Source organism: Pelophylax lessonae (assembly GCF_965119305.1).
Source record: "Pelophylax lessonae genome assembly, chromosome: 4".
In the NCBI taxonomy this organism is placed as follows: Eukaryota; Metazoa; Chordata; class Amphibia; order Anura; family Ranidae; genus Pelophylax; species Pelophylax lessonae.
The window spans coordinates 120,969,673-120,983,836 of NC_138771.1; the positions used below are offsets into that span (position 1 = coordinate 120,969,673).

The 14,164-nt window shown below is 43.2% G+C and overlaps 1 protein-coding gene across 1 annotated transcript in view; it reads right to left on the reverse strand.

The window, feature by feature from the left end:
- LOC309552294 (long-chain fatty acid transport protein 2-like) overlaps positions 1–14,164 on the reverse strand; it is a 179,278-nt gene that overhangs the window by 27,957 nt on the left and 137,157 nt on the right. The window contains exon 8 of the mRNA XM_082253189.1: positions 12,957–13,054. Within this exon, the coding sequence (XP_082109315.1) occupies positions 12,957–13,054 (98 nt within the window). The remainder of the gene's footprint in view (positions 1–12,956; positions 13,055–14,164) is intronic.

Sequence of the window (14,164 nt, forward strand, 5' to 3'; positions counted from 1 at the left end):
GCTGGGCGCAGGATTGGGCCCTGCTGTTAAAAATTTGAAAAAAACACATTGAAATTACATGCATGACAAGTGCAGAAAAATTGGGCCTTAGGTGTTGGTGGTGCCCGAAACCAAAAATATTGTTGGAAGCTAGCATAATCAAGATTCAGGAATAGCATAGGCAGTCTTCAAGGGATCCCAGTCAGATCCCTAGCAAATTAAATCAGTTACATCAGCATCAGGAGCTTGATAGCTGCTGTTGATCCAGGACTGAATAATTTTGATAAATGCTAGCCAGTCAATGGAGTCTGTGGACAGACGCACTCTTTTATCCATCACAGAACGTCCAGCAGCACTGAATTTCCATTCAAGAATGCACACTGAAGGCAGGACAAGCCAGTAGCCCGATTACATATTGAGCAAGTTCTGGACAGTGGTCCATCCTCAAGACCCAGTAACCCAGTGGATGCTCAGTTGGAAAGGTCTCCAAGCCTGCTCTTGCCTCTAGATAATCCTGCACAATATGATGCAGACGCTGATGATGGTTCCTTAAACCTAACAGCCCTGTGTGCTGAGGACTTAAGAATAGTTTAAAGGCATCGGTCAGTCGGCTGCCTTCTCCACCGCTCTTCCTTTGACCAAACGAAGCCTCAGAAACACGCTGTCCAGGAAATGGTAACCTCCCAGTGTCTGGAAAGGTGTTACACAAATGTTTCTTCAAGGTGTCCTCAAGATGTTTCACCCTCTGCTCCCTCTGTGAAGGCAGGATGAGCTCGAATCCACCAATCCTTGAGTCCTTACACTCCATGAAGCATGTGCTCCAGCAGGAAGACTAGAGGGATAGTGTCACTGATGCATGCATTGTCGTGGCTCACCATCCTTGGCCTCCTCAAATGGTGACAGTACAATGCATGTATCCTTTATCAGCAGCTACTGGGGTGGCAAAAAGCATCCAAGCTCCCCTTAGCCTGTCCTTGTGCCATACTCACACAGGTACTCATTGATGTCCCTCAGCATTGTCAATGTTGAGTTCCACCTGGTAAAAATGTCACAAATAAGGTGGTCGGTGGGCAGGTTGAATTCCCGTTGAATGTCAGTCAGCCGAGCACTGGCATTTTACGACCGAAAAAAATGGCCACAGACTTTTCTGGCCTGCCTCAGAAGATCTTGTAAGCCTGGACACCTGTTCAAGAAACGCTGAACCACCAAATTCAGGACATGTGCCAAGCATGGAACATGTGTCAAGTGTCCTTGTCGGAGAGAAGGTTGGTGCCATTGTCACATACAACCATTTCTAGCTCAAGCTGCCGTAGCGTCAACCACCTTGGAGCCTGCCCCTACAGAGCTGACAGAATCTCTGGCCCTGCGTGTGGCTCCTGTCCCCTAGAAAGACCAACTGAAGCCCTGCATGGCATCTTTTAGCCAGACTGCTTGCAGTGCCCCTTAAACGCTTAGGGAGCATTGGTGGTTCAGAGGACAATTCAGCAGAAGAGGAGGAAGAAGAGCAGGGGGTGGAGCAGATAGATGTGGCAGAATCACCACCAGCTTTTTGGAGGCATGGTGGGCGGAAAAAGCTCCAGCACTGAACCCTGTCCTACATCCTTCCCAGCTGCCAGCAGATTTACCCAGTGAAGGATTGCCCATGGGTCAGCAGTATTGTGAACCTTGCTGCTGAACGCCATGTCCAATGAGGCCAAAACATTGCCTCCCACATCATGGTACAGAGCTGGAATGGCCTTACATGAAAATAAATTTCTTTTTGGAACCTGCCACTGTGGTACAGAAATTTCTGCAAATTCACAAAAGGGGGCAGAGTCTACCAGATGGAAAGGCAGCAGTTGTAGTGCTAGCAATTTGGCCAATCTAGCATTTAGACACTGAGCATGTGGATGACTGGGCCAGTATTGTTTTTTCACTGTTCAGCACTGGGGTATCAAAATTTGCATGGTGAAATTATCAGGTGGGGTACTTATAGCAAATTGGGTGCAAGTAGCTGTGGCACCCATTGCCATACCATCATTAATCTCAATGCATGTTTTTGAGATGGCTTGAGGTATAGTAGGGGTAGAGATCCCAGATGAGAAGCAAGGGGAAGTCTGCATTTTTTTTATGATGTGGGTCTTTCAGGTGCTGTTTCCAACAGACTGCATTGCAGACGCTTGATTCGCTTCAGACAGAGATTGCAAACAGCAATGTTGTGGTCTGCTGCACAAGTGTTGGAAAAAGCCCACACCAATGAACTTTTGGAAGTCAGCGTGGAGTCAGCAGCGCCCTGCACCTGTGGAGCTCTGTGGTGTGATGCAATAGGGTGGCTGCCTTTAAGCCGGCCCTTGGAGGACATCTTGCCCTGTTGGAGTTGTCCCTCCTCCTCCTCACTTTCCCCTCTCAGGCACCCAGGAACAGTCAGTCAATGACCTCATCATACCCTCCCTCCTTGTCACTAGGGTTGATCAAACAGTTCGGGTCGAACATCGGTTAGACTCGAACATTGGGTTTTCGAAATTCGGCCGAATTCCGAACTTTTTGCGGTAAAGGTTCGTAATTCGGTCACCAGAACCGCCCAAAATGCAATGGGACAGGAAGTGGGCTTTAAAAGCCCGTGATTGGCGCAGAAACGTCAGTAAAAGCCAATGAGGGGGCAGGAGTCTGCTAGGAACGTGATAGGAGTGACTACGGGGACCAGAGGCCAATCAGGAGTGAATACGCCCCCCAGTGTATAACATAGCCCCGCCTAACCTCTAGCACTGTAATACAGAGGCTTTGGAAGAGAGTGAAAGCATGTGTTTTTCTCCTGCGGTGTTAAACGCTTGCTGCATAGCCGATTGCTTGTAAAGCTCCAGATCAGCAGAAGAGCAGTCAGCTTACAGAAAGATTGTAGTTAGAAATACAGCGATTGTGCTGTTTGAGTTACAAAAAAAAAAAAAAATGTAAAGGGACAGTGTCAGTTAGAAATTATCTTCTGCTGTATGGAGCTGTTCTTTTAGTGTGAGGCAAGGGATATGCAGTGTAGTTAGGGTACTATATACCACTATAGTTAGATTCAATAATCTAGTTTTTGTAGGGATAGTTTTAAGTGTCAGGGTTCCGTCTAGTGAGCAACTCTGCGCGGTGAAATTCACCTGCAAAATGCAAACTGCTATGCGACCCAAAGTTGTCGCTAAATACAGCAGATGTGTGTATCACTGAAATGTATTTTGCACAATAGCTGACTAGCAAGCATGTATACCTGCTGTAGATATATCAGCAGTGCAACGTGCTCACTAGACAGAACCCTGACACTTAAAACTGTCCCTACAAAAACTAGATTATTGAATCTAACTATAGTGGTATATAGTACCCTAACTACACTGCATATCCCTTTCCTCACACTAAAAGAACAGCTCTATACAGCAGAAGATAATTTATAACTGACACTGTCCCTTTAAATTTTTTTCTAACTCAAACAGCACAATCACTGTATTTCTAACTACACGGACAATCTTTCTGTAAGCTGACTGCTCTTCTGCTGATCTGGAACTTTACAAGCAATCGGCTATGCAGCAAACGTTGTTTAAAACAGTAGCAGGTGCCAAGTCGGCATTACTTTGCAGCAGAGGGCCCCTTAATGAATATCTCTGTGAGTACGGCACCAGTACTGGCTCAGCGCACCTGGGCTTTTTTTCCCCATGGCAGTGGCTTTTGATTAAGGATGCATGCGCTGTCCTCTCGCCATTTGAGGAGGCCACAAGGATGGTCAGCCGGGACAGCGCATGCATCAGTGACACCCTACCGGTACTGTTTTTGTTGGAGCACACTCTGCGTGGCATTATGGACAGGGCACTGGAGGCAGAGCAGCAGGAGGAAGAGGAGGACTTCCTTGCCTCTCAAGGCCCCCTTTATCCTGACCCCATTATGCCTAGCTCCCAGAGGCCCGAGCTGGATCCAGGGGTGGAAGAGGAGGAGGAGGAGGAGGATGATTCTTCTGGAACTTTTGCAGGCTTTGAGGAGGAGGAGGAAGACATGCGGCAATCTGCAAGGCCTAGTTTGACTCCCTCGGGACACTTTGGAGTAGTACGTGGCTGGGAGGAGGAGGAACACGTTCAAGATCATGACGTTTTGAGTGACCCCGAGGAGTCAGCTTCTCAGGCCTTTGCATATTTGCGACGCATGGCAAACATCATGCTTCAGAGCCTGCGAAAGGACCCCAGAATCAAGGCCATTAAAGAGACTGATCACTATTGGTTGGCCACCCTACTTGACCACCGGTACAAGTCAAAAGTCTCTGAGCTTTTCCCATCCACCCAGAGAGTCCACAGGATCAAATCCATTGAGGACAGTATCAAGAGGATTCTGGTGAACACGTTCCCCGACTCCCGTAGGGTGCAGGGGCGGGGACAACCTACCATGGACTCGGGTCTGCGAGAGGGTCACGAGAGGAGCGTTGGAGAAGGCGTGTGGTTGACGGATGCCTTTCGGTCTTTTTTTAGTCCTCACCGCCCAGGCCTCTCAGCTGCCACATTGCATCGGCAGCGTCTGCATCACATGGTGGACAATTACGTCAGGACACAAAGTTACACAGAGGGCTTTTCATGTGACAAATCCGATCCACTGGCATACTGGGTCTTAAGATTAGACCACTGGCCAGAACTTGCCCAGAATGCCATGGAGTTGTTGGCCTGCCCTGCTTCCAGTGTCCTATCGGAACAGGCATTCAGCGCAGCAGGAGGATTCGTCACCATCGAATGAGACTCTCCACCGACTCAGTCGACCATTTGACATTCATTAAAATGAATCAGTCGTGGATATCAAGCTTTGATGCACCTGATGCAGACCTTGTAGACTAGTCTATCGTTGCGATGTGGCAGCTGAGCCTCAGTTTAAGCCTGGACCAGGGTGCCACCCTTCAACCCTCCTCTCGTTCTGTTTAGGTTCACAGAACCTCATTTTAGTTTCCACTAGAAAAGATAATTTTTTATCTTTTCAGTGCCTCCTCATCAGTGCCCGTCAGTGCAGTCTCATCAGTGCTCATCAGTGCAGGAAAAAAATTATTTATTTACAAAATTGTATAACATAAACAAAAAAACTTTTTTTTTTTTTCAAACTTTTCGGTCTTTTTTTATTTGTTTAGCAAAAAGTAAAAATCGCACAGGTGATCAAATACCACCAAAAGAAAGCTCTATTTGTGGGGGGAAAATGGCATAAATTTGGTGTAGGTACAGTGTTGCATGACCGCGCAATTGTCATTCAAATTGCAACAGCGCTAAAAGGGGAAAATTGGCCTGGGCAGGAAGGGAGGGAAGTGCCCTGTATTAAAGTGGCTAAAGAGGCAGCACCTTTTTAAAAAAAAAAAACTCTAATCTTGTTCCCAGTGCACTGCATTATGTCCCCATCATGCACATTGGCTGTACAGTTGATTAGGAGCAAAAGAAAGGCGCGGTTAAGCAAAAAAGTCATTTTTGAAGGTTTGGCATGCTATAATTCTGGTTCTGGACATGCTACAGATCTGAAACTTCACAGGTACACCCCAGATACTAAATCCAAAGAAATCTAATTTTTTTTCCAATAATTTTTTCAATGATTGGCACTCTATCAAAAACGACAATTTTTAAGAACTTTTTTTTGCCTGATTCATAGTCCCTGGGGCATGACCCAGAACCCTGGGTACTTTTTAGGGGCATTTATTAGGTTTTAGGGCTTCAAAATGGTGTTTTTTGATTCCCGAAGTTCGGGTCCCATTGATTTCAATGGGGTTCGGGAATCCGAACTGAACTTTCGGGAAATTCGTGTGTTCTGGTCGAACCAAACTTTTCAAAAGTTCAATCATCCCTACTTGTCACCTGGAGCAAACCTGGCAGTGTGCTCCAGCTTGGGGAACATTACTGCAAGTTTCTTGTCTGTCATTGGCACCACCTCTCTCTAAGCTCACGTTACTCCCTTCCTCAACCTGGGAACCAACATTGAAGCCTTCAGATTGCTAAACATCCTCCAGCAGCATGTAACTGACACTATGATCGAATAATTCAAGTGACTCCTCTGTGCATGATGGTGGGGTTATGGAAAGAGTAGCTGTGGACAAGGAGCCTGTGGAATAGGCCACTTTGGCAGCTGTAGTGGAAGGCAAACTAGTATGAGCCTGGGTGACAGAGGATGAGGAGAATGAGGACGGCTTAGTTATTCACTCCACCAACTCTTCTGCATGTTGTGGTTCAATAACACGGCCAGCACTAGAAAAAAAGCACGCCCGCCTGCAGAGCATGCACTATGTCGCGACCACCACTTTTCACTGTAGACACACAAACTGCTTGCCCTCTTTTAGTGGCCTGTGAGTGTCTGCCTCTCTTTGTTGGCCTTTCGGACATGAAGGGGATTTTTTTTAACTTTTTATTATAAAGTGTGAGATGGAAATATGATGCTTGGGTGCAACACTTTTGTGCTTGGTGCACTATAAACCTTTTTATTATAGTTTATTTTATTTATTTATGTATTTATTTTTTGAAATAAAGAAAAGAAGGGTGCAGCCACTGTTTTTTTTCTTTTTTACTGCTGCAAAAAATAAAATAAATTAAAAAAATTTAAGAAAGCCAAAAAAAAAAAAAAAGAAGAGGAACCACTGCTGACACAGAGGAGGAATGCTTGCAATGCAGAATGGAGGAACAGCAATTATGCCCTAAATATTTTTAGTGCTGCTGCAGTAAAAAAAAAAAAAAAAGGAAACCACCGCTGACGCAGAAAGAGGAACACCTGTGATGCAGAAGGGGGACAGCAATTATGCCCTAAATATTAATAGTGCTGTTGCGCCAAAAAAAAAAAAAAGAAAACCACTGCTAACGCAGAAAGAGGAACACCTGTGATGCAGAAGGGTGGACAGCAATTATGCCCTAAATATATTGCCCTAAAAATAGTTTTAGTGCTGCTGCGCCAAAGTGAAATTAAAAAAAAAAAAAAAAAAAGAAAACCACTGCTGATGCAAAAGGAATAGCATCTGCGACACAGAAGGGGGGGGGGGGGAGTGCTAATAATGTAGCAACAGAACCTGATGCTGCAAAAAAAAAGGGAAAAAAAATTATCAATGAAAGTAAAATGGGAACAGTAGGGTGACACAGGCGTGTTGTATACCCACTTGCCGACCGCCGCACGACTATCTACGTCGGCGGTCAGCCCCTCACAGGCAAAGTGACGTAGGGCTACGTCACTAGCTTGTGAGGGTCTAGGGAGCGAGCGCGCGCCGCCGGAGGCGCGCTCCCGCTCCCGCGTGGTCACGGACCCCCCCGCGCGTGTGACCGGCAGACCCGATGTCCGCCGGCCACTCTGTGATCGGCGGGGGAGAGGGAGAAAGTCAGGCAGCTTGTGTAAACAAGCTGCCTGTCATTCTCCCCTCTGTATGAGAGCTGATCATATGGATCTACTATGTAGATCCGTTGATCACTCTGCATACAGCTGAAGCCACAGCCAATCACAGTTAGAATCACGCCCCTAGGGACACACACAGCCCCTCCCTCTCAAATAAAGTTAACCCCTTCACTACCAGTGTATTTTTTACAGTAACAGTGCATATATATATAGCACTGATTACTGTAGAAATGTCACTGGTAACCCCAAAAGTGTCAAAAATGTCAGTCAAGGGTCCGATCTGTCCGCCGCAATGTCGCAGCACCGCAAAAGAAATCGCAGATCGCCGCCATTACGCGTTAAAAAAAAAACAACAAAAATGACAAAAATCTTTCCCTTAGTTAGTAAACTTTTGCGCAAACCAATCAAAATACGCTTTTTGCGATTTTTTTTACCAAACATAGGTAGGATAAAACAAATTGGCCGAAAATGTTAAAAAATTTTGACTTTTACATTTTTTTTGGGGGGAATTTCATATTAAAAAAGGGAAAAATATTGCTATTTTTGCAAAATTGACGCTCTTTTTTTGTTTATAGCGCATGATCAAAAAATCGCACAGGTGATCAAATACCGCCAAAAGAAAGCTCTGTTTGTGGGAAAAAAAGGACGCCAAATTCGTTTAGGTACAGCGTCGCACGACCGCGCAATTGTCCGTTAAAGTCACGCAGTGCCGAATCGCAAAATACCCGCTGGTCGTTTAGTAGCCAAATCCTCCGGGGCTTAAGTGGATACACCAACACTTCATTGGCACCACTACACTACCACTACACTCTTGTTACACAAAATCCACTGACTACGCAGCCTAATCTCCATAACACACTACACAGGGCTGCCGTGTAAGCAGCCTTATATAGTGTGGGGCGTGGTCTTAGCCCTTAAAGCCATGATTGGCCAAAGGCACCCTGACTCTGTGCTGTGAGAGCCATGATTGGCCAAAGTCAGATGCCTACTTTGGCCAATCATCAGCAATCAATGCACTGTGAAATTGCAGTGCATTCAGTGAACAAGTCACTGGTTCCCACATAGTGTCAAAAATGTCAGTTTGTGTCAGACTATCTGTCGCAATATCGAAGTCTAGCTATAAGTCGCTGATTGCCGCCATTACTAGTATAAAAATAAATTAAAATTCCAGCATATATACAGTGGATATAAAAAGTCTACACACCCTGTTAAAATGTCCGGTTTCTGTGATGTAAAAAAACGAGACAAAGATAAATATTTTCAGAACTTTTTTCACCTTTAATGTGACCTATAAACTGTACAACTCAGTTGAACAGCAAACTGAAATCTTTTAGGTGGAGGGAAGAAAAAATAAAAAAATATGGTTGCATAAGTGTGCACACCGTAAATGAATACTTTGTTGAAGCACCTTTTGATTTTATTACAGCACTCAGTCTTTTTGTGTATGAGTCTATTAGCATGGCACATCTTGACTTGGCAATATTTGCCCACTCTTTGCAAAAAAACTTCAAATCTGTCGGATTGCGAGGGCATCTCCTGTACAAAGCCCTCTTCAAATCACCCCACAGATTTTCAATTGGATTCAGGTCTTGGCTCTGGCTGGGCCATTCCCAAACTTTCATCTACTTCTGTTGAAGTCATTCCTTTGTTGATTTGGATTTATGCTTTGGGTTGTTGTCATGCTGAAAGTTGACGTCCCTCTTCATGTTAAGCTTTCTAGCAGAACACTGAAAGGTTTTGTGCCAAAATTTACTGGTATTTGGAACTGTTCATAATTCCCTCTACCTTGACTAAGGCCCCTGTTCCAGCTGAAGAAAAACAGCCCCAAAGCATGATGCTGCCACCACCATGCTTCACTGTGGGTATGGTGTTATTTTAGTGATGTGCAGTGTTGTTTTTGCACCAAACAAATCTTTTGGAATTATGACCAAAAAGTTCAACCTTGGTTTCATCAGACCAGAACACACTTTCCCATGTTTTTGGGAGACTTCAGATGTGTTTTTGCAAAATGTACCCGGGCTTGGATGTTTTTCTTTGTAAGAAAAGGCTTCCATCTCCCCCCTCTACCTCATAGCCCACACATTAGAAGAATACAAGAGATTGTTGTCACATGTACCACACAGCCAGTACTTGCCAGATATTCCTGCAGCTCTTTTAATGTTGCTGTAGGCCTCTTGGTAGCCTCTCTGACCAGTTTTCTTCTCGTCTTTTTATCAACTTTGGAGGGACATCCTGTTCTTGGTAATGTCACTGTTGTGTCATATTTTCTCCACTTGATGATGACTGTCTTCACTGTGTTCCATGGTATATCTAATGCCTTGGAAATGCTTTAGTACACTTCTCCTGACGGATACCTTTTAACAAGGTAGGATGCGACTAAGAAAATGTCAGGAAAGACCTACTAGAACAGCTGAACTTTATTTGGGATTAATCAGAGGCACTTTAAATTATGGCAGTTGAGTACTGACTCCTATTTAACATGAGCTTGAATGTGAGTGAATTGTGATTAAAAGATTTCAGCTGGTTTATTAATTGAGTTGTAAAGTTTATAGGTCACATTAAAGGTAGAAAAAGTTCTGAAATTATTTATCTTTGTCTCTTTTGTTACATCACAGAAGCCTGACATTTTTACAGGTGTGTAGACTTTTTTATATCCACTGTACCATCCTTTGTAGACGCTATGCGTTTTGGGCAATAAACGCTTATTGGGATTTTTTTTTACCGCAAATATGTAGCAGAATATATATTGTCCTAACCTCATGAAGAAATTTGATTTTTTTTTTTTATTGAATGTGTTTTAAAGCAGAAAATAAAAAACATGTTTGTTTTTTGTTTTTTTTCAAAATTGTTGGTCTTTTTTGTTTATAGCACAAAAGATAAAAAAAATGAGGTGATGATCAAATAAAGACTGAAAGAAAACTCTATTTGTGGGAAAAAATGACATAAAAGACATACATTTCATTTATGTACAGCGTTTTATGACCGGGGAGGGTAAGGAAGGCAGGAAATGCCTATTTTTGCAGCCCCTGCCTATTTTTGTCCAAAGTAGTGTACTACTCACAGGGTAAATGCGTGCTACAAGTAGGACAAGTCTTAGACTTTGGAAAAGCTGGTTTAGTTAAAATGTAAATCAGTGCTGGGAGTTATTAGTGCACCCACTGACATCGATGCTGGTAGTTATTATGGCATCCACTGACAAAAATGGTGGGAGTTATTAATGTGTCCACTGACATCAATGTTGGGGGTTATTAAGGAGTCCTCTTATACCGTTGTTGGGGGTTATAATGGTGTCCACTGGCACCAATGCTTAGGGTTAATGACATCAATGCTGGGGGTAATTTTTGCATCCAGGAAGGGGGGGGGTGCAATTTGGCATCTTCGTCCTGGGCACTTATTGACCTTGTCGCGCCACTGCTTGTAGAAATGTCTAGTACAAATTCTTACACTAACCGCAGATATACTGTGGCAGGCTGGCTCGGCTGCGCGAACCGACGTATGGGTACATCAGTTTGCGGAAGCGCTTCTGGGGGCGTGCGCCTGCCCCCATTAAGAAGCGGGGAAGCCGATCCACGGGATCAGCGGCCGCGATTGCCGACAGGTACCCGTGATCGCTCCCCGCTGAGAGAGAACGATGGTCTGCTGTTGTAAACACAGCAGACCATTGTTTTCTGGAATGAACACAGAGAGCCTGTGATCCTCCTATTTAGGATCACAGGTCTCTGTGGTCATTTTACAAGTCCCTCCCCCATACAGTTAGAAAACACTCCCCTAGGTTCACACTTAACCCTTTGATCACCCATGGGTTAACCCCTTCCCTGCCAGTGTCATTATTACAGTAATAGTGCATATTTTTTAGCACAGATTACTGTAGTAATGTCACTAGTCCCCCCAAAAGTGCAAAAAATGTCAGGGGTTCGATCTGTCGCAGTCCCCCTAAAAATCGCAGATCGCCACCATTACTAGTAAAAAAATAAATAAAAATTACATAAATCTTTCCACTAGTTTGTAGAAGCGATAACTTTTGTGCAGACCAACCAAAATACGCTTATTGGGATTTTTTTACCAAAAATATGTAGCAGGATACACATTGGCCTAAAATGATGAAAAATTAAATTTTTACGTACATAAAATATAAAAAAAAAAAAAAAAAAAAAAATCGCACAGGTGATCAAATACCACCAAAAGCAAGCTCTATTTGTGGGGGAAAAAAAGGACATCAATTTTATTTGGATACAGCGTTGCACAAATGCGCAATTGTCCATTAAAATAACACAGTGCCGAATCGCAAAAAATGGTCTGGTCATTAAGGGGGCAAAACCTACCGGTGCGGAAGTGGTTAAGATGCATTTTTTTCTACATTATTCAGAAAAGGTGTTAGCACCATGATGTTTTGCTTAAACTGGACCTAAAGTTGAAAAAAGTAACCAGACGTTCTCCATCTCCTATGGGTTTACACATCTGAGTAAACTTATCAGTTAACTGGCTAAGCTTACACACTATTCGCTTTATGAAGCATACTGAAACTTTTAGTTCCACAGCATCTAGGAATCTCTTGGCTGCCTGTCACTGAACTAAAGTACTGATATTACAGCCATTGAGGTCATCTTCTTTGCTTTTAGCAGCCCTTTCTCCTTAAAGCTTGATATACCCTACTGGTGCTTGGGTGTCCCCAATCCTTGGGCATTGGGCTAGAATATTTGAGCATGAAAAATTGATTATTAAACAAAAAACATCCAAAAAAGAAGTTAAGGCATGTATCACAAAGCATACAAGATCATCATTTTAGTCTGTAATCCCGAGGAAAGTCAGACATGGAGAACTAAACAAAATTTGTGATGCTTAGCACCTCTCTCCTGCCCTCAGAATCAGGACTCTCAGACTATTTCTATCACGGGACTCATGCTTGGCATCCCCAATGGCTAGACCTTGCTGCCCTCTATGGCCGGGGTGGTTGACATAACACTGTAAACACAAAACACAAAAGAAGGGCGCACCAGCCTAGCGCATTATCCTCAGTTAGGCTTTTTATTTAAAAAAGATTAAAAGATGTCTACTCACAAACAGGTGATATAAACCAGCATATCAGATCCAACTAATAACGTCCACAATGTTGGAGTCCACAGTCTTTGTCTAGGATATTGGCTAACGCGTTTCGAGGCGATGCCTCTTCCTCAGAGCCTAGGGTGTTAGCTGATATCCTAGACAAAGACTGTGGACTCCAACATTGTGGACGTTATTAATTGGATCTGATATGCTGGTTTACATCACCTGTTTGTGAGTAGACATTTTTTTTAAATAAAAAGCCTTACTGAGGATAATGCGCTAGGCTGGTGCGCCCTTCTTTTGTGTTTTGTGTTTACATGGAGAACTAAACACAGGGGATGAGCATCACGGGTCAAGCAAAATAGGAATGGCAACAAAAAAATGATGAAAGTAACCAGTAGAGACTACTAGCAAATGTGCAGCATTTATGAAGGTTTCATGCTTTTAGGTGTTATGTACATATGTACACATTAGCTGATGCAGGACAGTGAGCATATGAATGTTAATAGTACACATGGCATGATGGTATATTGGAACCTACACATAAGGTGTGGGCAGAAAAAGGATGATTATATCCAGAAAAAAAATGTACACATCAAACTTACAAGGCACTGAAGCCCCAAAGACATTACACTGTTCAATGAAGTCCATTGTTGATAGAATATTTTCCACTTCAGTAGTTGCTACGTTTTCCCCTTTCCATCTGAAAAAAAAAAAAAAAAAAGAAACTGGCTCACAGTTTAGCTCAGCAATGGTAATCTATGTATTATATTTAATAATTTTAAACATTTTAAAAATCTATTTTTGTAACCCTTGTATTACGCCAAGGACTGCAGATAGTAGTGTCCTTTATTTTATAAGTACAATCTAATTCAATTAAATCTTTTTTTCTGATAGCAAACACTATAAAACACATTTTGGCAAAATAAAAAAAATATATATATTAAATATTATATATATATATATATATATATAAATATTAAAATGTACTTCTAATCGTTATTCATACTGAGAAATTATTTGTACCTGTGTCCAGCTGAATGACACTAAAACTAGTGTCAATGTTGGTGCTAAATACTTAGGGATAGTTACCTTTTTTATTATTCTAAAATTCTGCTACATAAAACATGTGTAGCTATTTTTTAACAGCAGCGTTATGGGAAAAACACATTTTGGCAAAATAAAAAAAAACGGAAAATTGTTATCAAATACTTACCGTAATTTTCCTTTCCTGATGGACTCCATGGCAGCTTACGTGTGGGTTAGTCCCGCCTCCTCCTACCTCATAGGACCCTACTCCCATAAATTTTTACTCCGTGCCAGAGGCCGTGTTCCATAAATAGCCTACTCCAGCAGATGGGAGGGGACTCCAGCTGCCATGGAGTCCATCAGGAAAGGAAAATTACGGTAAGTATTTGATAACAATTTTCCGTTTTCCTGACAGACTCCATGGCAGCTTACGTGTGGGAAATAACTAGCCAAACACACAAGGGTGGGAAACTGCTGGCCAAAAGAAATTTAATTTGCACCATCAACAGACAGTACTTGCAAACCAAAGTTAACAGAAGACAATGAAGCTGGCTCAATACAATAATGAGTCATGAAAGTGTTAATGGAAGACCATGATGCCGCCTTGCATATTACTTCAGGGGCCACATGACAAGAAGCCGCCCAGGATGTGGACACCCCTCTTGTCGAATGCGCGGTCACCGCTTCTGGAGGAGCCAAGCCCTTAGCCTTATATGCCCATTGGATGGTCTGAACAATCCATGCCGCTATGGATCTTGAAGAGGCCCGCAAGCCCTTGTTCTTT